The 23,927-nt window shown below is 39.9% G+C and overlaps 2 protein-coding genes across 14 annotated transcripts in view; one reads left to right on the top strand and one right to left on the bottom strand.

The window, feature by feature from the left end:
- Positions 1–5,876, top strand: part of Dcun1d3 (defective in cullin neddylation 1 domain containing 3) — a 42,992-nt gene extending 37,116 nt beyond the window's left edge. For all 9 annotated transcript variants that reach the window (XM_021168737.2, XM_021168738.2, XM_021168739.2 and 6 more), the window contains exon 3: positions 1,042–5,876. In XM_021168737.2, coding sequence (XP_021024396.1) covers positions 1,042–1,525 — 484 coding nt within the window. In that variant the 3' untranslated portion in view covers positions 1,526–5,876. The remainder of the gene's footprint in view (positions 1–1,041) is intronic.
- A 4,121-nt stretch (positions 5,877–9,997) lies between these two features.
- The window catches only part of Rexo5 (RNA exonuclease 5), a 52,168-nt gene continuing 38,238 nt past the window's right edge, over positions 9,998–23,927 (bottom strand). For 3 of the 5 annotated variants that reach the window (XM_029479294.1, XM_021168284.2, XM_029479295.1), the window contains 5 exons: positions 15,712–15,804; positions 14,982–15,198; positions 14,600–14,787; positions 13,544–13,662; positions 9,998–10,242 (listed from right to left, as the gene is read on the bottom strand). In XM_029479294.1, coding sequence (XP_029335154.1) covers positions 10,161–10,242; positions 13,544–13,662; positions 14,600–14,787; positions 14,982–15,198; positions 15,712–15,804 — 699 coding nt within the window. In that variant the 3' untranslated portion in view covers positions 9,998–10,160. The remainder of the gene's footprint in view (positions 10,243–13,543; positions 13,663–14,599; positions 14,788–14,981; positions 15,199–15,711; positions 15,805–23,927) is intronic. The other 2 variants (XM_021168285.2, XM_029479296.1) reach the window with 2 other exon arrangements.

Here is a 23,927-nt window from a genome sequence, read left to right as displayed (position 1 = left end):
GCTTATTTTATTTTTTTAAGACAAGGTCTCACTATATAGCCCTAGTGGCCAGGAACTGGATATGTAGAGCAAGGTGGCCTCAGACTTCAGGTTCTGTCTGCCTCTTGAGTGCTGGGATTAAAGGTGTGAATGACCATACCTGGCCTGGCAGAAGGAACTTTAAAACCCAGCTAATATATATGACCTGCTCAATAGAGTAGTTGTCTCACCACCACAGTCCCTGAGATAGTGTGAAACTCTGTTACAAACTGCAAAGTGCTGAATACATGTTAAAAAGCACATATGCAGCTGGGTGTGGTGATACCTGTCTGTAATCCCAACCCCCAGGATGCTGAGACATAGGGGTAGAAAATTCAAGGTTAGTATGGGCTATATAGTGAGGTCCTATCTTATAAAACAACAGAAACAAACAAAAACAGTAAAAAAATTTTTTTTTAACTACAGTTTTGGTGGTAGTATGTAATAATGTTAATGTGCATGTATACGTGCATATGTGTCATGCTTTAAATGTGAAGGGGCCAGAAGACAACTTGAGGGATTTGGTTTTCTTTACCATGTGTGCTTTTGAGATCAAAATTAGGTTATCATTCTTGGTGGCAAGTATATTTACCTGCTGAGCCATCTCACCATGCCCCAGAAGACACAGTTAATTTTATGTATATGGATGTCTTGCCCACATTGTATATTTCTTATGTGCATGCCTGGTATCCTCAGAGGCAAAATAAAAGTGTGTTAAACCCCTGGAACTGGATTTATAGGCTGCTATGAGTTGCCATGTAGGTTGGGAGAATTAAACTGGGACCTATCTATCTAGCCACCCATCTAACTACCCACCCGCCCACCAACTATTCTTGAGGCAAGGTCTGACTGTACAGCCTTAGCTGACCGTATTAGACAAGGCTGGCCTAGAACGCGAGGTCCTGTCTCCGCCTTCTGAGGGCTGCAGGTTGGGAGGGTTAGTTGCTGTAACTGTGCTGTCTTGCCTCATCATATACTGAATCACTGTTACTTATTAATCATACCTTTTCCTACCTGTCACAGGAAGGAGTTTTTTGATGGCTGTAAAGCAATAAGTGCAGACAGCATTGATGGGATCTGTGCACGGTTCCCTAGCCTCTTAACAGAAGCCAAACAAGAAGACAAATTCAAGGATCTCTACCGGTTTACATTTCAGTTTGGCCTGGACTCAGAAGAAGGGCAGCGGTCACTGCATCGTGAAATAGCCATTGCCCTGTGGAAACTAGTATTTACACAGAACAATCCTCCAGTATTGGACCAGTGGCTAAATTTCCTAACAGAGAACCCTTCGGGAATCAAGGGCATCTCCCGGGACACTTGGAACATGTTTCTTAACTTCACTCAGGTGATTGGCCCCGACCTCAGCAACTACAGTGAAGATGAGGCCTGGCCGAGTCTCTTTGATACCTTTGTGGAGTGGGAAATGGAGAGAAGGAAAAGAGAAGTGGAAGGGAGAGGTACACTCAGCTCAGGGCAAGAGGGCTTGTGTCCAGAAGAGCAGACTTAGCTGCTCTGTTCCAGGAGCAGCACTGAGGATCTGCCTGCTGCCCTGCAGCCAAATGAGGAATTGGACCTTTCTGGAAATTACTGAAGATCCGGATATTTTCTACTTTACACCTTTCTCTGCCTTGTATTTGAAAGGGCTCTAAAATGCTGTATCATGTTTTAGGCACTTTCTTCATTTTTTTTTTTTTTTGGGTTATTTTGGTTATTTCTTTTTTTGGGGTGGGAAATCCCCCAAAATATTTGAACCTGGCTACATGTTGTGTACCTTTTTTTTGAAGCCTTCAGATAGAATAAGCCTGCCATTTCTTGCACAACTTGATTAGATTTGTTTTTGTGGGGGAGGGTGTAGGCCCGGGTTGGGAGTGCGTTGTTAGGTTGAATTAACATTACAAAATGATGCAGTGCCAGACCTCAGTTTTGCATATTATTTTTCAGGGCAGGTCTGTACTGTGTGTAGTGCTGTTTACATGGTTGAATTTAGGTTGTAATAATTATTTTAAAAGATTTACACAGATATGAATATAGCAGTGTTAACTGTTAGCCACATTGCATTAATTTCCAGACAGTTTGGAGCTCTTGGAGAGCCAAGGCCAAGGCCAGTCAAGAGCATTTGAAGTCTGACACCCCACCCCATCCCTTTAAGCTAATTTATCCAAAGCCCTGTCTCCCTCACTTCTTGCTCATTCCTTCTTTGACCTATTGCATTTCATATTTAACTTGTCCATTATCATGCTGTACCTGTCAGTCAAGTGAGCAGTTTTGTTTTGTTTTGTTAGAACACATTGTACTGAAAACCACTTAAGCATTGAATGCAGAGAAAGCAGTGCTACCTCAGTTTCGCTGGAAGTAGACTTCTTTGATAGTTTTCTTTGATGTTTTTGTATTTTCATGTCAGAAGTGGAAATACTTCTTTTTCTCCCCTTTTCATTTGCCTTGGAGCCAAAGTTTCCGTTCTGGGTGGTGAGAAAAGTGTGCCTGCCAGCCGACCTGAAAGAAAGCGGTGGCATGGAGCTCTGCTTCAAACTGTTTTTTCTTTAGTTTTGTTGAGTATCATTAGCTTACTTGTCTGGCAAGTGCAGAAGCCTGAGGCTGGCCTGAACTTTGCCAAACAAATTATCCACGTGTATTGAATCATTAAATTGTGTGCCCTCTCCCTCTTTGCTGCGCCCACGTTGTCACTTAACCCCTAGGAGTTATTTATTATCTTTTTGTTAATGTCAAGCTCATTTGGGGTAATGTGATGACTGTTTAGGTTTACATGACCCTCTTCTCTCTCCCTTACCCCAGATATGTATATATACATATATAAGATATGTATATATTTTACCTTTATAAAATATATATATATACACATATATGTATCTATATCCCTTTGTTTGTCTGCTAAAACTGGCCATGAAAGAGGGAGCTGCCTTCAATCTGTAGTTTAAGAAGATGCCAGGGAGCATCATAAACGGAGGCTATTGTATATTAATTTAGACTTTTTTCACTAAAAAGAACATGAATGAATTTGCTTGCAGAAGGAGGAACCAGTTCTCTAGACTCCATGCTCACTCTACAAGGCCAGCTTTGGTCAAGCTGCCACTGGGGCCTGAAGAGCTGACTCTGTCCTACCTTGTTCCACTAAAGTACCATCTTGATAATTTCCCCTTAAAAAAATATTCTCAAAAATGTACTGGAAAGTGGGTGGCAGGAGCTTGTACAGTTCAGCTTCCAACATTTCGGAACAGATTTAAAAGGGAATCTTTTAATAAATAAAAGTTACAAAAATATTTATACTCTTGATACAATGAAAAAGTGTCTATTAAATATTTGGAATTTTCTCCCTTGATTAGTCTACCCCAAATCCTGGGTACATGTTTCTCAACCTGGGTAAGAATTGCATGCTTTGATTTCTTCATGAGTCTTATAGCTCTAGGCACTTATCTTTATAAAAATGATTATTTAAGGAGATGACAGTCATATTTCTTAAAGTCGGTATTGACACAGGGAACGTTTTTGTAAGCCTCACAATTGTCCTTTCTTGAGGGATGAGATGATGAATATCAGCCACAGACTTAAGATCGTGCTGGAAGGCCCAAGTGGCTGTTGGGCCAGATGTACCCCTTTTTTTCTAGCCAGAATAAGATGAAATCCTTGAGTTAGAATCCAGGAGCCCAGTAGTTTCTGAGGGCACAGCTACATTTTAACATTTGGTTAAGATCTCATCTAGCCAGTTAGTTGTTCCTAATTCAGGATTAGGTAGAAATCTAATGAGGGAAGAGGTGGAGTTAGGTAAGACTTTCTGTCCCAGATAAGAAAGGGTGTATGTGGGGGAAGTGCCAAGAGAGGGAGTTTGCCAGGGGCCCCATGGACTCAAGGAACTAGATCTTTCCCTCACTGGGTAGAGGGGTTTAACTGCTCAGTTTCTCCAATCCCAATGCCTGCACCCCAACCCCAGCCATTTAGAAATTGCGATTATATTTTTAATCACCTGTTGTTGAAAAACCAGAGAAAGGAACAGTATTCAGGGAGGGACTTTGGGTTTTCTGTGTAGTTGCTTTGCCAAGAGATTCTCAGTGAGGTGTAAGGTTTGCAGTTAACACTTCTGGGAAACAAAAAGTTTCTGTTTCACTCACCCTCAGATAGGCTTGCTGCTTATTGGGTGGATGAGCAGTGGCTGGGAGCCAAATTGCTCCTCAGGTTAGCTAGCTTTATGGCTCAGGTGATTTGGGGAGGTGTGATATCAGGTTGCCATTTTGGAATTCTGCAATGTCTAAGCATTACTACACAGACCGAATATGTTGGAAATTGCATACTTTGGGCAAGTGACTTTTTGAGTTTCCATGGTAATTCTTTAGTAACTTATTATTGAATTCTTTCCCTTAGTCTTCCTTGCCAAACTTGAATGTATCATTCTTATTGACACTTTGCTGTACTTCTTGGGGTTGCTTCAGCAGCTCTCTCTTCATTGTGGCAGATGCGCCAACATGTCTGTTGGGTCCAGAAGTCTGTATGTACCTTGGTCCAGAAGTTTGTATGTACCTATCTGATAAAGAAGTCTTCAGAGCTGGCTGAAAATCCAAATTTCAGCCAACACTTTGGGCCAAGGGAAAGATAACAGAAAATGTGCAAAGCAGTACTGTTCATATTAGATGGGCAGTGAAGAATTACCGTGCACACAGAATTAGCTTGAAACAGTACTGTCTCCTAGGGTGTGGTCTCCAGGCCAGATCAGGTTATGGGATCCCATAGATTATGTACTTAGACTGCACATTGGTGGGAAGTTGCTAAGATAAAGACTTGTCCAAAAACTAACAAAGCAAAAGATGTGTTTATTGGAATGTATAGTCTGCTGTATTTCAAGTGGGGTCTTCAGTGCAGCAGGTAGACCTAGTTATACAGTTATATAAGGGATAGAAAGAGAACTACTGTTAAAAGGTCTTTATCTCCTCTCACCACTTAATCTCTTATGTGTGTTAGGATGGCTAGTGATGACCTGAACATTTTGGTAACTGACAGAGGCCTTACTTGGAGGACTAAAGCAGTACTTAGCTTAAATACTTGAAAAGACAAAGTTATCAAAATACGTTGATTAGGATTAGTTAAGGTCACGTGACCCTGATCTTTTTTTCTGGGTCACGTAGAGGATAGGTTCTCGCCACACTCTTAATCCAGAGTTTCCTTGGTAAGCTGTAATTGCAGCCCATACCAGGTTTGACCTGGCCCAGGACTACATGCGGGGACGCTCACCAGGAGTCCCCCCTGGTCTCACCCTCCTCTCCTTTTTTTTTTTTTTTTAATATTTCAGAGAAGGATGCTTGAGCATTGGGCACAGATGCTGAGGTGGTTTGGTTAGCTGAAAAACCAAGTTCTGATTCGGGTGTTGGGGCATCATGTTCTGTTTCTCTTGGAAACCCAGCCTGCTCTCATAGATACTACTTCCATCACATATCCTGAGCATTGCCAAAAGAAGCCATTTAGCAGCTGCTGTTTTTCTCTCAGCACAAATATATTTGCTACAGAGGAATTTTCTTTTCTCTGGTACTGGTCCCCAGACCTCAGAATCTGTTAACTGCTCTTCCCTGCTGCACTGAATATGGTTCTAGGTTTTGAAGAGGGAATTTGAAGCAATAGGCAAACAGGGCTTGGTTGAATTGGCCTTGCATATATCCTGTCTTAATCCGGTGAGGTGATGAGACACTGCTCATGTGACCCTCCACCTTTGTGGATCCCTCTTGGTTTGTGACCTTCGTACCTTCCCTGAGGTTGTACAAACTTGACAAAAGTTAATACTTTTGTATTCTCTGCACTGTTGCACTCTTCAAATAGTCCCCTGGATATTAACTTGATATACACATTTTTCTCTTTTATGTCTACAGTATTTTTTTCCTTTTTTTTTTTTTAATTTGAAGGTTATCTGCTGTTGGATTCAATAAATTTGTTTACCTAATTATTGATATTTCTGCAGAAAACAAAAAACAGTGAATTTATTCTGAGGTAAAGTTTATCAACCCATTGGGAACCTTTTCCAATGTGATGCTATGCTATATTAACAACTTAGGAAAACGACCCATTGTAGGATAAGAGTCTTCCTCCATGCACATGAATGCTTGCTTAGATGCCCATTACTGAAATCATCTTTCTTACCTTAGGTATCACGGTTCCCACGAGAAATAAAAAGACAGTTTTGAGCTCTATGTTAAATACATGGGTGGTCCCTAGGTCTAATCAGGCTTGCAATGATTAAGTTTATTTTTTAATTCATCTGCAAAATAAAGGGCATTGGTATTAGGATTTAAGAAAAAGTCTGTGAAACACCCATGATATCTCATAGTTAGTGCTGAACCATAAGCCTCCTTAAGGTTCATCAAAAAGATGTTAAGGGTATTGTGTGGTGGTGGTGGTTGTGGGGCACAGTTGTTGTGGGGGATGATATTTGACCTTTCCTCTCTTAGTGGAGTGGGGATTAGATAAGCCCTTTCAGTTGGGAAGGTTGACTACACTCCCTAGAAAACTTACCCTTACTCCACAATCCTCTCATTGACTCCTGGGCTTGTTTCTTCTGTGCTTTGTCCCTTCTATTAAGCACAGATAGGCTCTACAGTGGTAGAGTGGAAAGGAAGACAGCCAAATGAACGTTAACAGAGTGGTGAATGGATTACAAGATGATAAAACCCTATTTTCAATTAAAATGATTGGCAAAAAAATTTTTATACAGTTACCAGATGAGCTTAATTGCATGTGGAATAGAATTCTACCAAGGAAGTATGCTAAAAAGTCCAGAGGGACAGAGAAGAATCACTTGAATTCTGGCCTCTACTATTGAATCCTCAAAGCAGATTGCTAAATTGGCTCTAGAAGTCATCCCTCTAGGCCTGGGTTTTGACCCAAATTATAAAAGAAAAAAGTAGATAATTGGATAAATGTATCTATATATGAGAAGAAGCTGCTGTATGTCAAGGTAGTATCAGGAAGAATAAAGGTTAAATCATTAGAAATACAATTGGCCAGTGGATACTTGAATTAGGACTTTAAATTATAAGATTTCCATGCTTTAAAAAGCAAGCTAGAAGCACATTATTGTTTTTTGAGACAGGGTTTTTCTGTGTAGCCCTGGCTATCCTGGAACTCACTCTGTAGGCCAGGCTGGCCTCAAACTCAGATCTGGCTGCCTTGGCCTTTGCTGGGATTAAAGGCATGAGCTGCCACCACCACCACCCAACCTAGAAGCACTGACAAAGGGATACCATGTTTGATCCGTAAAAGCAGTTGGCTTTGCATTAGATCAGGCAACAGATATATACCAGCCACTGAAGAATATCTGGCCAAGAAGCTTCTGAAAAGCTGAATGCCAATCTAAGTGGTACTCCAGAAAATAGTAGTTGAACATATGAAATTGTTCTTTAATGCATCACAGTGGCAAAGAATTGAGGCAATGCTGGCAAACAGAAATATCTTTCTGTAATTGAAAGAACCATTAACATGCATTAATACAGTAGCTTTTCTCTTAGAAGCCACGTAAGGACATAACTGCAGCTTCAGAGTCAGCAAAGTAGGAGTCAACAAAGTTTTAGAAATTATGAGCTATATTACTTACTATATTATTCAGCTATTTAAAAAGATCTGAATAATGACAGAAAAACTTAACCTTGTAAAATATCGGCAGTCATTGATTCTGGGTAGTTAGGTGTGTCTTTTTATTTTCCAAATTTACACTGACTTTCCTATTTATTTTATAAGAGGTCATTTTCAGAGATTCAAGGAAATAAACAAATGTAACTTAGTGTTCTGAACAATCCCAATATAGGGACAGGAATTCAAAACCAAATTGAGTTCTGTAAAAACCTCATGAGTTGCCCTTTCCTTAAGACTGCTCCTTGGGCAGCTGTCTTGGCAGCTCAGCATTGGCTGCCTAGAAGGGTGTGGGAGGAACAATGTACAAACGCATGTATGAATGGAATGTGTGTTTTGCAAGCAGCCAAGTTGGCAGCTTTGGTTTCCAAAAGGTGGGAGCATCAGCTGGAAGAACACAGTGTGCAGAATCCTCGGAGGCTTTTGTGGGCCAGGACCATTTCTTCAGTTTTGCAGTTGGGGCCTGGGGGAAACCCTCATCCATTCTCAAGGAAATAGCCTTGCTGAGTCCTGGGAGATAGAGGAGTGCCTTAGGTTCAGAGTGCATTAATGGCTTCTTGGAACAGTTTGCAAAATTCCCTAATGTTTGCCACTTACTGTGCACTTAAGCTGGACTTTTTCTAACAAACATGAAGTAGGTTCTGATCTCCCATTTTAAGCAGGGTCTCATAGGAAAATAGCATTTTTACTGCTGTTCTTGACATGTTCCACAAATGGAACTTTGAAGTCTCATAATTATTAAAAGTAGGTATTTCCTCATCTTATACAGCTATGGAAATAAACTCAGAATGACCCAAACACACAGCAACAGAGCCAAAGTTCTAACCCAGGCCTGTCTATGTCCAGGAGAGGCACGGTCTATTTGGACCGGAGCCTCAAGGGGTAGATACTAATTGAACCCAAGCTGGAAAAGAAACTCAAGTTAGCCCAAGTTTCCTCCAGTGGAGGGACTCCAGAAAACAGTGTGTCAATTTCACATCAAACCTTTGTTCTACTTAGGGTCCAACTTATAGAGGCTACATTTAAGGATTAAACACTACATAAGTGCCCAACTTTAAAGTTTCAGAACTATTTTTTTTTCTCTCCTAACTATAATAATGCTGAACTTTTCTTTTTTTTTAAAGTAAAAACCAGGGCATCACTCTGTAGCCTTGTGGCCTGGCTTTCAGACTCAGATCCACCTGTCCCTGCCTCCAGAGTACATGTACCACTCTTGGGTTTTCTTGTTGTTTTTAGTTCTTAACCTCAGATATCAAAGCCTTTTGTAAAATATGATTTACCTGTCATACTAGTCAGAAATACTGTTAACATCCTGGCACATAGCATTCCAGGCTGGGTTCTAATTGTAATGCATAGCTTTGTATGTTTACCCTACACATCAGGAATCAAAACTATATAGTACCCCTTTCACATGCACAACTATGAACAACTAAGTGAAGTTATCTCCATGGTAAATTCTGAGAGCCCGGTGAGGTGCTTTTGATCTCAGAAGGCAGAGACAGGTTGATCTCTTGAGTTTGAGGCCAGCATACTGGACAGCCAGGTTAGCTACATAAAGTGAGACCCTGTCTCAAAAAGCCAAATAATAATAATTCTATGAGATACTAGCATCTGCTTGTGAATTAATAGTATTCAACTTACATTGAGCAAATAATTAAAACAGCTAGGATTTGAAGGGGAATGTGTGCACACTCATTCCTTTCTAATAACCCTATGGTATCTTCTACTCTATGCCCCGCTCCCCTTTTTAATACAAGTATCTGAACTACCCTCAGAATTATAGGATCTGCGTATACAAAGCAAGGTTCTTGGTGTGTGTGTCTGATGAATTCACTTACTCAGGTTCAGTTAATATCTACAAGATTAGGAATTGTGGAGCCATGTCCCATCTTTCCAACACAGCGTTACCTGTGAGAGTCACCTTAAAACTTAGCACTGTGAGTTTGAAGTTTCCAGTTTCCAAGTGGTGCCCTGTCCAATGGGGACACCTGCTGGTGAAGAGTGATGCTGCAGCTATATCCCAAGAAGGAAGAATTCCCAAACATGAAATGATTGAAAGTGGGTTTTGACTACAAAGCTAAGTCTCTTCCACTCTCTTTGCTTTTGCCAGATGTTTGTTCAGCCTATCTCCACCCCCCGTCCCCCTTTTCTAACAGATGCCAAGGAGTCAACAGTTTAGCCAGTTATTTACAGAACTTGTCAAACTGGCTGGATTTTCTTTTCTTGGCCTCAGTATATGACATTTAATGGTAGTGCTACAGGAATCAATCAGTACCTGTGTAATAAACTCAGACACAAAATACTCATCCACCCCCCCCAACATTACCACCACCACCACCACATCTAAGAGGAGGAAATGTTTTGAGTTTTAGGCATTTATTAGAATTTTGAACATGACAATATACTTTAGAGGGTATCCCAAAGCTATCTGCAAGAGGGAGAGGCTTGCCATCATCTTGAAAGGGCTATAGCCTAGTCACATTCTCTGCATATGAAATGGCACTTGGAAAGTGCAGAGAGACTCACACTCTCACGCCTGGGGTGTCACTTTCTTCTTCCTCTTTTATTTTCATCAGTCCTAGGCCAGGGTGCGACCAAAAAGCGCTGCAATAAATAAAAACAAAGACATGTTGGGTTTTGGTTTTTTTGCCTTTTGTTTTTTCAAGTCAATGTTTTCTCTGTGTGCAGCTTTGGCTACACAGTCACTCTGTAGACCAGGCTGGCCTCAAACTCATAGATATCCACCTGCCTCTGCCTCTTGCATGATGTGATTAAAGTGTGTGCCACTATCCCCTGGCTGAGGAAGTAAGTTTTTAAGTAGGCATGTGCCATACACCAAGAGGCAGCTTTTGGAAAGTTGCCTGCGGAGAGGGCTCAGTGAAGAAGCCTGATTCATAGCCTAGCTCTGCCACGTAACAGATCAGTGGCACCAAGGTTTAAAGCAGCATAGTAGTAACCAGCATGTACTGGTACTTTTGTAAAATCAAGTATGGACAGGTTTAAACACTTTTATCACTGGGCTGCTTTTGACAAGTATTCATTCTATCTTCCAAGGAAAGACTCAGATATAACTTGTTTAAATCATACAGTTGCAAATAAGAACCAGGTTTCAGTAATGAGAATCTGTCCTTAGAGTCCCTAGAAAATAGTGTTAGTCTTTTCAGTTTACTTAAAGCTTTGTTAGTACTGCTTGAAAATCTTTCTATTACTTCTTTAATGATGCATGTTATTGGAATAGTGCTTAAAACTGAGGAGTCATTTGATACCTGTTAGTCCACAGTCACATTTTTATGAATATTCATGGGACTGGGTTAAGAGAACTAATGGAGCTTTTTGATACAAGACAGGCAAAAAATGAGTAAAACACAAACGGTTAACTAGCAGGTTAGTAAGTACTAAGTCTTTTATGCAGGTTTCTGGAGTCAGATCATTATGGTTCAAAGCCTGACTAGTTACTGAGTGACCTTGGTAAATTACTTAAACAGAGGCATTACTGCAATGTTTGTGCTTAATAAGGATATGAATAATTTAATTCTGACCCAGAGTCTATATATGTAGCACAATACTTGCTTATTAAGGGTTTGACAGATCTCCATGTGCCAGCCAGTATAGTGAGTTTCCTGGATCCCTGCCCACCTGCACCACACCAAACCTTATGGGTGTAAACATACTGTGTCCTGGCTAACTTTGGTGAGTATCCTGAACACTTACCTACCTGTCCTGTTCCTAAGCCTGAGGCTCACTGTTAGTGACCCTCCCTATGCTCCTGCTTAGCTAAGACATTGGCTCGGCTTGTATAACAGCTATGCAGCGCATTTACAGTTCCTGCTTACCACTGAATTGGAATTACTACCCCTATTATCCAATCCAAAATCAACATTTAGTATTTGAAGGATTGACTACCAATTCTTGATACTCAATCTGGAGCCAACCAAGCATGGGCAACAAAACCAAAACCAAAACTTCCAAACAACAGAGATGGGCTAGAATCAGACATATAACCCACAAAATTCTCTATGACCAAGTCACATTGCAAAAACATAAATATTAAAGGCTAAGAGATTATATTCCCCTACAAACCCAGGAGTCCTGTATAAATATTTTCTAATAAAAACTACCTAGCGTGCAATTTAAAAGAAAATCATAAACACCATCAGAAAACAGTACACAACTCAGTGAACTTAAAGACGAGTAGAATAAATCTAAGATAATACTGAATGTGGCTGAATGAAATGACAAGACAGTTCAAGATCTGAAAGCTAAATTCAGTAAAAGGTAGAAATAATGAAACTGGAAAACTCAATAATGTAATTTTTAACTCCCTGGAAAGCCTTGCCAGCAGCGTGGATCAAGAAGAGAGACTGTGACTTGAGGATAAAGTAGAAGCATTAAGGGTGGGGAGAAGCTCAGTGGCTCTGAGCAGTCCTGCTCTTGCAGAGGGCACAGTTCAGTTCTTAGTCGCCAGCACCCGGATCAAGCAGCTTACACCTTTCTATAACTCTAGCTCCAGAGGCTCTGCTGCACTCACACTCGTGTGGCACACATACACACATATGCAAATAATTAGACTGCACATGTAAAGCATATGAAAAATTAACAAAACTACATGAAAGGGATTTAAAGAACGGTGGGATGCCGTGAGAAGACCAAATCTAGCCAGATGTGGCACACACCTTTAATAGCCAGGGCTATGTAGACAGAACCTGTCTTCCTAAACCAAAAAAGACCAAATTTACAAACCACAGGCACAGATGAAGGACAGGAACCCCAAGTTAATGACACAGACCAGAACTTCAACAAGATCATACAAGAAAACTTCCCCCAAATTAAGGAGATATTACTCAAACTATTAGTTGTAGCACAGTATCTCCTAGAACATCAGAATCTTGAAATACTTTTAATTTCCGACATGGGACTAAATGTAGCCCACAGTGGCCCAAAGTCCTTATGTAGCTGAGGTTGGCCTTGAATTCCTTATTCCTCTGTCTCAACCTCATAGGTGCTGCAGAGATTATAGGTATGCACTACTAAACCCAGCTTTTTCTGTTAAAGCAACCCAGTTTGAGCTGGCAGGATGGCTCAATGGGCATGAGACAGCTGATCTGAGCACATGCATGCAATCTCCAAAGATAAATGAGTAAGACAACAAAGAAAACCTTAAGAAAGAACAGTTCAATAATTTTCTAACTACTCCAAAAGTGTCACTCTGTCTCTCTTCTCTGTGGCATGTGTGTATGCACACACACACACATTCATCTCAGACCTGCACTCTGTTTTAACTTTAATTTCATAAGTATTTGTCATATTTTATGTTTTGAAGGATCACTGATTTACTGCAAATCCCTCACTGGAGAATTCTGTTTTCATATATGTTTTCATAATGTACCCCGTGAGTGGCTGTCAACTCAGAGTCAGTCTTTCAACTACTATGACTAGAGATGTGCACCATCTTCCCAGTGAGCGTGGCCACTTGTTAAAAATATGTAATAGGTAGGACCAGACCCACACAGCCTATTTCAGTATTTGTTAGGCTTAAAATTAGAAAGTTTAAAATTGTGCTTCAAAAGCAGAGATAGCAATGAGGCGAAGAACAAGGAAGTCAAGAATATACTTCTAATCTGTGAAGAGGGTAGGCCTGATAACAGCTAAGCCTGGGCCCTGTGATAGGAAACCTTATCCTGTTGTCACATTAGGTTCCTATTTACCTCAGACAATGCACTGCATCAGAAGTACCAATACGTTCAAGCATACATATGAAAAGGAATGTAGTGTCTAGTTATGAGAACTGTGATAAGAACCCATGCAAATCCTCATTGTGCTTGAACACAATTCGACTAAAGGTATTTCCTTGGGAACAGCTAAATTCCAAGGATCAGAATCATGAGGACAACACATCAAATCTTACTTCTTGGTTCCTGGCATCAGGATGAGGCAGAAGGTGCCTGGGCTCAGGCTGTGGTAGAGCTTTTCAATCTTCCGGCTCCAACGCCAGGCTACTACCTTTGGGTGGTTCGCCTTCAGAGTCTAGGACCAAAGTCATGTATTGACATTTAGTCTCCTGTTCACTTTGAGAAGAATTGTAGGACTTTCTCAGGTTCTAAAGTCATAGGAAGCCCTGGAAAAAAATCTGTCTGAAATTGCAGTCCACTCTATAAACCTCAAGTGTTTAGGATCACTGTGGCAGAGGGCCACTGCTGTTGATTCTTTTAAGTGATCTTCCAAAAGGGCCCTAAGCTAGGGAGCCATACACTGATGAGGCTCCCTGTCTGGCCTTTGCCTTTAAGTGTCTTTGTGACTTGGGATGAGTCCCTGACCAGCTCTAACTTCTGTCTCTCAGCTGTAAAGTATGCTACTAGAACAATGTTTCCCAAGTGTTAAGCAGCCTTCTCTCTCTACACTTCTAAATATGCCTCTTTTATACAGACATTTCCCTTAAAATGAGTCAATTTCTGCTTTTAATCTTGCCTGATCTCAGATCTGACATGGTTGTACAGTTTAATGGAAGTCATAAGCTACAGAAGTAGATAGACATAACAATAAAGTCTGTGATAAAGTCTACAACAGTCAAAATTTATCTTGTATGTGAAACATATTCTGGAAAGCCCTGAACTAGCTCTCCAAAGACTTAGCCAGCTCTCCAGTCTCCCACCCTGGTCCCCCCAAGATCCTTAGAGAACCACTTTGAAAAATAAAAATGGGATTTTAGTGAATATTAAAGAGGCAAAAGTATATGAGATTTTAGAGAATATGACCGGGGCACGGGGAGGCTAGAGTTGGCTGGAGAGTGACATGAGATGGGGCCAAAGGCAAGAAACAAAAATCCTGAAGTATAGACATAGTATAGACATAGTGCCAATGAGCAAGCCTTTCCTAGCTATGCTCCAAAGACAGAAGACCAGTGTCCAGAACCAGAAACCCAAGCAGCTACCTAACCCGCTGACCCTAGGACACACTCACTTACCCTGAAGATGTGCCTCTCCAAGAGAGGAGGTACAATTCGAAGCCCCATAGGCATTGCTGGTTCAGGATGTATGTCCTTGAGCCATGCCTGAAGGTGCCTTGGGGTTAGGGCATTTCTGCCTTTCAACTTCCAGTCTTTGCCTTTGAGAATTTCAAGGGCTACCTGGGCACTGTTGACAGTTTTAAACTCTAAAAGCAAGAAAAATCCCAACATTTGTTACTGAGGGCCAAGAAAGCAGATCCACAGCTAAGGTATGTGGATAGGACCCAGAATTAGAAGCTCTGCCCTGATCTAATCTAGGAGAGTTTGTTTGATGAATCCCTTCTCTGATAACATGTTATTTCCAATTTCCTTCAAGGATGAATTTAATAGTAAGACTTACTCAAGAAACAGTAGTTTTTTTGCTTTCTGCTTTTAACCTCTTTAGGCAGGATCACAGCTTCCAGGTCAGGGAAGAGGTTGGACTGCTCCAACAGGTGTTCTTTAAAGGTTTCACCAATTCCAGCCACATATATAGTACCTTGGTTCTCAGAATCTTGCTCTAGCTCTCTTACAAGGGTGTCACACTCAAGGGTAAGTTCAGTCACAAGCCTGTGCACCTAACCAAGGAAAGATGTACAAAGTTATCTCAGCCGCAGTCAGGCTGTACATCAAAAAGTTTATTTTGCAGCTTCCTAATCTATAAGGAGGCAAAAAGTGCTTCACTGAACTGATTGTGGATGTAACTGATAAACACATAAACATAAATACACATTTTCATATATATCTACTTTCTCCAGTTCCCTGCCTCCTCCCTCCACTGAAACTTTGCTTACTTGTACCAAAAGAACTTCATGATCCCACCATCTTACCTCCTTGAAAGCTAAAGGAACGGGCAGACTCATATAGCCATGCAGAACAGATCTTCCAGGCATAAGGACAACTAATAAAGAATACAGTGAAGACTCTAGTCTATCCCAAACTGAATTTTATAAAACTAAAGATATTAAGTCTTGACTGAAGGCATTTGTTACACTGTCTCATGCCTGGGCATCTCCAGAATGTCCCTACTTACAGGGTGCTGTAAACTTTGCCTAGATGAAGGGGGCTAATTTCAGCTTTGTCCACCTTACCCTGATACAGGAACCTTCTAATAGACTGCCATTCATGGTCTCTACAGCCAGCTGAGCAGCTTCCAGGACTTCATATTGTATAGAAAAGTAAGGCTGCAGAAAGAACAAGGTTTTTTTTTTTACCATTGTTACTTTCCAAATCAAACTGCTAAAGAAAGGGGCTGAGAAAGGGACCTTGACCATAGTGGCTGCCATAGTGATGGGCCAGACAGCTGCTGGATTCTAGATTGTCAGTCAACTTTAAATAAAATTGCCTAAGTTCACAAATTGGTTTTAAGACAGTAACTTTCGGGCTGGTGAGATGGCTCAGTGGGTAAGAGCACCCGACTGCTCTTCTGAAGGTCCAGAGTTCAAATCCCAGCAACCACATGATGGCTCACAACCATCCGTAATGAGATCTGACTCCCTCTTCTGGAGTGTCTGAACACAGCTACAGTGTACTTACATATGATAAATAAATAAATCTTAAAAAAAAAAAAGACAGTAACTTTCATTTTCCTTTTAAAATCAAAGCCCACTGTTATGGTAGTACAAGGAAAACTAGCAAATTCATCATTGTCTAACTTGCTCTTCATATTTATTACAAAGCACTAAGGTCATTCATGTATGGCACAGGCAGGGAGGGATTCCCAGATGTTTGATTAACTTAATTTTTAGACTGCATTCCAGTCCACTTGAGAAGCTGTTCTTCCACTGCCTGGGCTACATCTTCAAATTATCTGCGCTATGACTCAAAGTAGCTAAATCCCTGTAACCATCCGAGCTACATGTCATCATGGAAAAAAGTTATCCTACAGAAGTTTTATGAAAAAACTGTTTTGAACAAAAATTTTGAAAATGACACCAATGGTAACAAAAAAGAAAAAAGACACTAGATTTCATCAAAGTTAAAAGCTTTTACATATCAGGACTACCGAACTGTTAAAAGGCAGACCACAAAATAGGAAAAAATATCTACAAACCACATATCTAATAAGAGATTGATACTCGAAAAATTGTAGGGATGTTTGGAATGATGAAGTTTTACAGAAGGACGGCCCTGAAGGTTGTATAATATTAGTGGACTTATGCAAACTTGAAGGGTTAGAAATGGAAATTCCATCTGATGTGTATTAATTAAAAACAAATAATAACAACAAAAAGCTAGCAGGGAAAAATAAGTAGTTACAGTCTTGCCACAAAGTTCTCAATTCTAAGTCTATTCTCAGAGATAATATCTGTATTTTTAGCTATAAGAACAAAAAAACTAACTTTGGAAGTGCTTAGGTTTTTCTTTCACTTTCATAGTTATTATTATACTAGGTTACGAGCTGCCTCAGTTCCAAGTTCTACAGGTACCAAAAAAAAAAAAAAAAAAATGTAGTGCCATTTTCTCCTACTCCTTTACTTAGCTGATGGAGTCCTTCCCCTGGACTCCATCTTCACTACATAACCTTTTTATATCGCTTTAAAGCTTCTTGGGGAATGAGTCTCACTATGGAGGCCTGGCTGATGTAGACCTAGATCAGTCAGGCCTTGACTATGCAGTAACTGTCTCGCCTCTGCCTCTATGTGCTATCATATCCTGCTTCTACAGATACTGTTACGCTGTTTCTAGTTTTAATTCTTGTCATGTTGTCTTTTATACTTACGCTATTACTTCAGATGTTAAATACAGGCATTCATTGATTTATGGCCAAAAATATGAGGCTTTACTTACTAAGTCTTTAGAACTACATAAATTTTAAGACTTTACATATAAGTATTTAAATAATAAATTTTTCCTTTTTATTGAAATCGATTTTTTAAATAATTAAAAACCTTCAGAATAGTTATGTTAATAAAAATCCTAGTCATCTGTACATATGTTTGTCCCCCAGCCCATACACCTCTACATTTCCAGAGGCCTGCAGGCACTAAGGACAGCCAGGTGAGATGCCTCCCCCATCCTAAATCCCCTGCCTGCTGGGTCTCAGCAATAGAGAGATGTACTCTGTCCTTTGAGCTCCAGTTTTTGGCTCCTGGCTATGCTGGAATTTCAGGAGGCCTGCAGGCACCTTGGACAGCCAGGTAGGACTCTGCCCCAGGCTCCTTGCCTGCCAAGTTCCCTTAGGGCACACCCAGCAGCAGCAAACTATGCCCTGTCCCCTGCAATTCATTTTCTGGCCCAGAAACAGATAGCTAACAGCCAGCATAAGAACACCAGACAAGATCCAGGATAATATGGCACCACCAGAGCCCAGCTATCCTACTCCAGCAAGCCCTGGATATCCTAACATGGCAGAACAACAAGAAAATGACCTAAAAGTCCAACCTTATAAAGATGACAGAGGCCTTTAAAGAGGAAACGAATAAATCCCTTAAAGAAATACAGGAAAATACAAACTAACATGTGAAGGAAATGAATAAAACTGTTGAAGACCTAAAAAAGGAAATAGAAGCAATAAAGGAAACAAACTGAGGGAATGCTAGAGATGAAAAACCTAGGGAAGAGAACAGCAACTATAGAATCAAGCAAGCATCAACCAACAGAATACAAGTGATAGAAGAGAGAATCTCAGGCATAAAAGATTGATTGAAGAAACTGATACATCAAAGAAAATGTTAAATCTAAAAGTCCCTGACCAAAAAAAAAAAAAAAAAAAAATCAAGGAAATCGGGGACACTATGAAAAGACCAAACCTGAGGTTAATAGGAATAGAAGAAGGAGAAGATTCCTAGCTAGAAGACCCAGAAATATTCTCAACAACATCAGACATTTCCCCAACCTAAAGAAATATATTCCTATAAACATACAGGAAGCTTACAGAACACCTAATAGATTGGACCAGAAAATTCTCCTGCCACATAATAACCATAACCAAAACACTAAATATACAGAACAAAGAAAGACTATTAAAAGCTGCAGGGAAAAAAGGCCAAATAACATATGAAGGCAGACCTATCAGAATTACACCTAACTTCTCAACGTTGAGACTCTAAAAGCCAGAAGGACCTGGGCAGATATCTTACATTCTCTAAGAGAGCACAGATGCCAGCCCAGACTACTATACTCAGCAATACTTTCAATCACCATAGATGGAGAAAAGATATTCCATGACAAAACCAAATTTAAACCCTATCGATCCACAAATCCAGCCCTACAGTAGATATAAGGAAAACTCTAACCCAGTGAGGTTAAGTATACCCACGAAAACACAGGAAATAATTCTACAACAGAAAACCAGAAACCCATGCATGCAGTCATACACACACAAACATGCGCACACAATACACATGAACATGCTACAATCACCAACATCAAAATGACAGGAATTAAAGATCACTGTTCATTAATACCTCGTAACATCAATGGACTCAAGTCCCCAATTCAAAAAAAGACACAGGCCAACAGAGAGGTTGCATAAACAGAATTCATCATTCTGCTGCATTTAAGCAATATACCTTATCAACAAAAACAGACGTTACCTCAAAGTAAAGGGCTGGAAAAAGATTGTCCAAGCAAACAGACCCAAGAAGCAAACTGGAATAGCCATTCTAATATCTAGTAAAATAGACTTTTAGCCAAAATTGAGCAAAAGAGTTGGGGAAGGACAGTTAAGAAAAACAACAACAACAACAACAACAACAACAACAACAAGATTGAGATAACATCTCAATTCTGAATATCTATGCCCCAAATGCAAGGATACCCATATTTGTACTAAATGTACTACATAAACATTACTAAAGCTTAAATCATACACCAAACCCTAAACATTAATAGTGGGAGACTTCAAAACCCCACTCTCACTAATGGATGGGTCATAGAGACATAAAGTAAACAGAGAAATAATGAAACAAACAGAAGTTAAGAATCAAATGGACCTAACAGATATCTATAGAACATTTTACCCAAACACAAAAGAATAGACCTTCTTCTCAGCACCTCATGGAACCTTTTCCTAAATTGACCATATACTCAATCACAAAGCAAGTCTCAAAAGATACCAGAAAACTGAAATATCCCTTGTATTTTTTTCAGACCACCATAGATTAAAATTGGACTTAAAGAACAACAGAAAGCCTACAACTCATGGAAACTGAACAGCTTTCTATTCAATGACCACTCACTGGGTCAGGAAGGAAATAAAGAAATTAAAGCCTTTCTAGGATTCAATGAAAATGAATGCACAATATACCCAAACTTACATGACACAATGAAAGCAGTGCTAATAAGAAAGTTCACTGTACTAAGTGCTTTCATAAAAAGGTTGGAGAAATTTCATACTAGTAGCTAACAGCACACCTGAAAGTTCTAGACAAAAAGAAGCAAACACATCCAAGAGGAGTAAATGGCAGGGCTGAATCAATGAAAACAAAACTTGGTTCTTTGAGAAAATCAGCAAGATAGACAAACCCTTACTTACCAAACTAACTAAAAGTCAGAGAGAAAATATCAAAATTAATAAAATCAAGAATTAAAAAGGGGATAAAACAACAGACATTGAGGAAATCCAAAGAATCATTAGGTCTTACTTCAAAAATCTGTATACCACAAAACTGGAAAATCTAAAAAATACATTTTCATGATAGATGCCACTTACTAAAGTAAGATCAAGATCAGGTAAAAAATTTTAAATAGACCTGTAACCCTTAAGAAAATAGAAGCTGTCATTAAAAGTCCCCTTCGACCCCCTCAAAAAAGCAAGCCCAGGACCAGATGCTTTAGTGCAGAATTCTACCAGATGTTCAAATACTCCTCAAACCAAAATAGAAACAGAACACTGCCAAACTAATTCTATGAAGTCACCGTCACATAAAGACTCAACAAAGAGAATTTCAGACCAATTTCCCTTATGAACATTGATGCAAAAACAGTCAATAAAATACTTGCAAACAGAATCCAAGAACACATCAAAAACACTATCCACCATGAGCAAGTAGTCTTCATCCCAGGGATACAAGGGTGGTTCAACATATGCAAATCTATCAATGTAATCCACCATATGAATCATCAGGGAAAAAATCCACATGACCAGTTCATTAGATGTTGAGAAAGACTTTGAAAAACTCTAGTGCCCCTCCATGATAAAATAAGTCTTGGAGAGATCAGGGATGCAGGGTTTATACCTAAATATTATAAATGGAATATAAAACAACCTGACAGTCAACATCAAATTTAGTGGAGAGAAACTTAAAGCAATTCTACTAAAATACGGAACAAGACAAGGTTGCCCACTCTCTGTATCTACTCAATAAAACTTGAAATTGTAGCTAGAGTAATGAGGGGATACAAATTGGAAAGAAAGTACTCAAAGTATTGCTGTTCACAGATGATATGACAGTATACATAAGTGATCCCAACAAGTCTACCAGAGAACCCCTACAGCTGATACACACCTTCAGCAAAGTGTCTGCATACAAAGTTAACTAAAAAAAAAATTAGTAGCCTTCCTTTATACAAAAGATAAACAGGCTGCGAATGAAACTAGGAAAACACCATACTTCCTAATAGCAACAAATAATATAACATATCTTGGTGTAACTCTAACCAAGCAAGTGAAAGACCTGTAGGACAAGAACTTCAAGTCTCTGAAGAAACTGAAGAAGATATCAGAACATAGAAAAATCTCTTATGCTCATAGGTGGGTAGGATTAACCGTAAAAATGGCCATCCTTCCAAAAGCAATCTACAGATGCAACACAATTCCCATCAAAATTCCAATATAATTCTGTACAGACCTTGAAAGAACAATACTCAACTTCATATGGAAAAACAAAAACCAAAAAAAAACCCCACAGGATAGCTAAAACAATCCTATACAATAAAAGAATTCCTGGAGGTATCACTATTCCTAATCTCAAATTGTACTACAGACTAATAGTAATAAAAACAGCATTAAAACCAGACAGGCTGATAAATGGAATCAAATTGAAGATCCAGAAATAAACCCATACACCTATGGACACTTGATTTTTGACAAAGAAGCCAAAACAAGAGGAAAAAAAAAGAAAGCATCTTCAACAAATGTTGCTCATCTAGCTGGATGTCTGCAAGTGGAAAAATGCAAAGAGATCCAAATCTATCATTCTGCACAAAATTAAAGTCCAAGTGGATCAAAGACTTCAAGATAAAACGGATATACTAAATCTAATAGGAGAGAAAGTGGAAAATAGCCTGAAATGGATTGGCATAGGGGAAATTTTTTCTGAACAGAACACCAACAGCTTAGGCACTAAGATCAACAATTAAATGGAATCTTATGAAACTGAAAAGCTTCTGTAAGGCAAAGGACACTGACATAAGACAAAACAGCAGCTTACAGAATGGGAATAGATCTTCACCAACCCTGCATCTAACAGAGGGTGATATCTAAAATATATAAAGAACTCAAGGCATTAGACATTAACAAACCAAATAATACAACAGAAAGTTCTCTACAGAGGACTCTAATGGCTAGGAAACACTTAAAGAAATGTTCGATATCAAGGAAGTGAAAATCAAAAGGACTCTGAGAGTCTATCTTACACTTGTCAAAATGACTAAAATCAAATACTCAAGTGACAGTTCATGTTGGTGAAGAAATAGACCAAGAGGAACACTCAGCCATTGCTTGTGGGAGTGCAAACTTGTACAATCACTCTGGAAATCAATTTGGTGGTTTCTTAGAAAACAGGAAATAGTTTTACCTCAAGACCCAGCTACACTACTCCTAGGCATATACTCAAAATATGCTCCACCATACCACAAGGACACTTGTTCAACTGTGTTCATAGTAGCTTTAACCATATTAGCCAGAAACTGGAAACAATAGATGCCCCTCAACTGAAGAAAGAATAAAGAAATGTGGTACATTTACACAATGAAATATTACTCAGCTAGTAAAAACAATGAAATCATGAAATTTGCAGGGAAATAGGACTCAAAGAGATCTTCCTGAGTGACGTAACCCAGATAGAAAGACAAAGTATGTGCTCATTTCTAAGTACTCATTTCTAAACCATGCTACAAACCACAGACCCAAAGAAGCTAAATAACAAGGGAGGCCCAAGGGCGGATGCTTGAATCTCGCTGAGAAGGGGAAATGAAACAGACACTGGGGATCAACTGATGGAGAAAACTGGGTACGAGAAGGGGTAGGGAGGATAACAGGAGGGATCAAGTATTGAGAAGAAAGAGGGAGAGAGAATTGGCACCTCTGAGAGAAGCTAGAAAGCTAGAAAAATGGAAGCTCTCAGCAATCTATGAGGGTAACCCCAGCTAAGACTCCTTAGCAATAGGAGATATGAACACTGAACAGGTCATCTCCAAGACTTCCAAAGTAGGGATGGCAACACAAACCCATCCACAAAACTTTCGACCTGTAATTTTTCCTGCCTATAATATGTGCAGGGAGCAGAGATCAATGAAACAGCCAACCAATAACTGGCCAGAGATCAATGGAATGACCAACCAATAACTGGCCCAACTTGAGACCCATGCAATGGGAGAGAGCCAATCCCAGACACTGTTAATGATAGTCTGCTGTACTTGCAGAGAGGAATCTAGGGTAACTGTCATCTGAGAGGCCTCACCCAGCAGCTGATGGAAAGAGATGCAGAGAGCCACAGCTAAGCATTGGGCAGAACATGGGGAGTCTTTGGAAGAGAGGTCAAGAAACCACAGGAAAACCTACAGAATCAACTAACCTGGGCCCATAAGGACTCACTGAGCTTGAACCACTAAGCAGAGAACATGTATGGGATAGACATAGTTCCTCAGGGCCTTCTCTGACTCTGTTGCCTGCCTTTGGATCCCTTTCTCCTAACTGGGCTGCCTTGTCTAGCCTCAATGGACGAAGATACACCTAGTACTAGTACAACTTGATACACCAAGACAAGCTGATAGGAGGCCACCTCTTCTCTGAGGAGAAAGGGAAGAAAGCATGGGGTGGGGGGAGAAGGAGAAACTGGGAGGAGAAGAGGGACAGGGAAGCTGTGATCGGGATATAAAGTAAATAAATAATAAAAAAAAATCCAGTATACAAAATTTACTCCAAGAGAATGGGAAATTAGAATAAGAAAAGTGCCGGCAGTGGTGGCACATGCCTTTAATCCCAGCACTTGGGAGGCAGAGGCAGGCGGATTTCTGAGTTCAAGGCCAGCCTGGTCTACAGAGTGAGTTCCAGGACAGCCAGGGCTATACAGAGAAACCCTGTCTCGAAAAACCAAAAAATACATAAGCAAATAAATAAATAAAATAAGAAAAGCAGGCC

Source organism: Mus caroli, chromosome 7, assembly GCF_900094665.2.
Source record: "Mus caroli chromosome 7, CAROLI_EIJ_v1.1, whole genome shotgun sequence".
NCBI classification, from domain to species: domain Eukaryota; kingdom Metazoa; phylum Chordata; class Mammalia; order Rodentia; family Muridae; genus Mus; species Mus caroli.
This window is presented reverse-complemented; position numbering and strand designations above follow the sequence as displayed.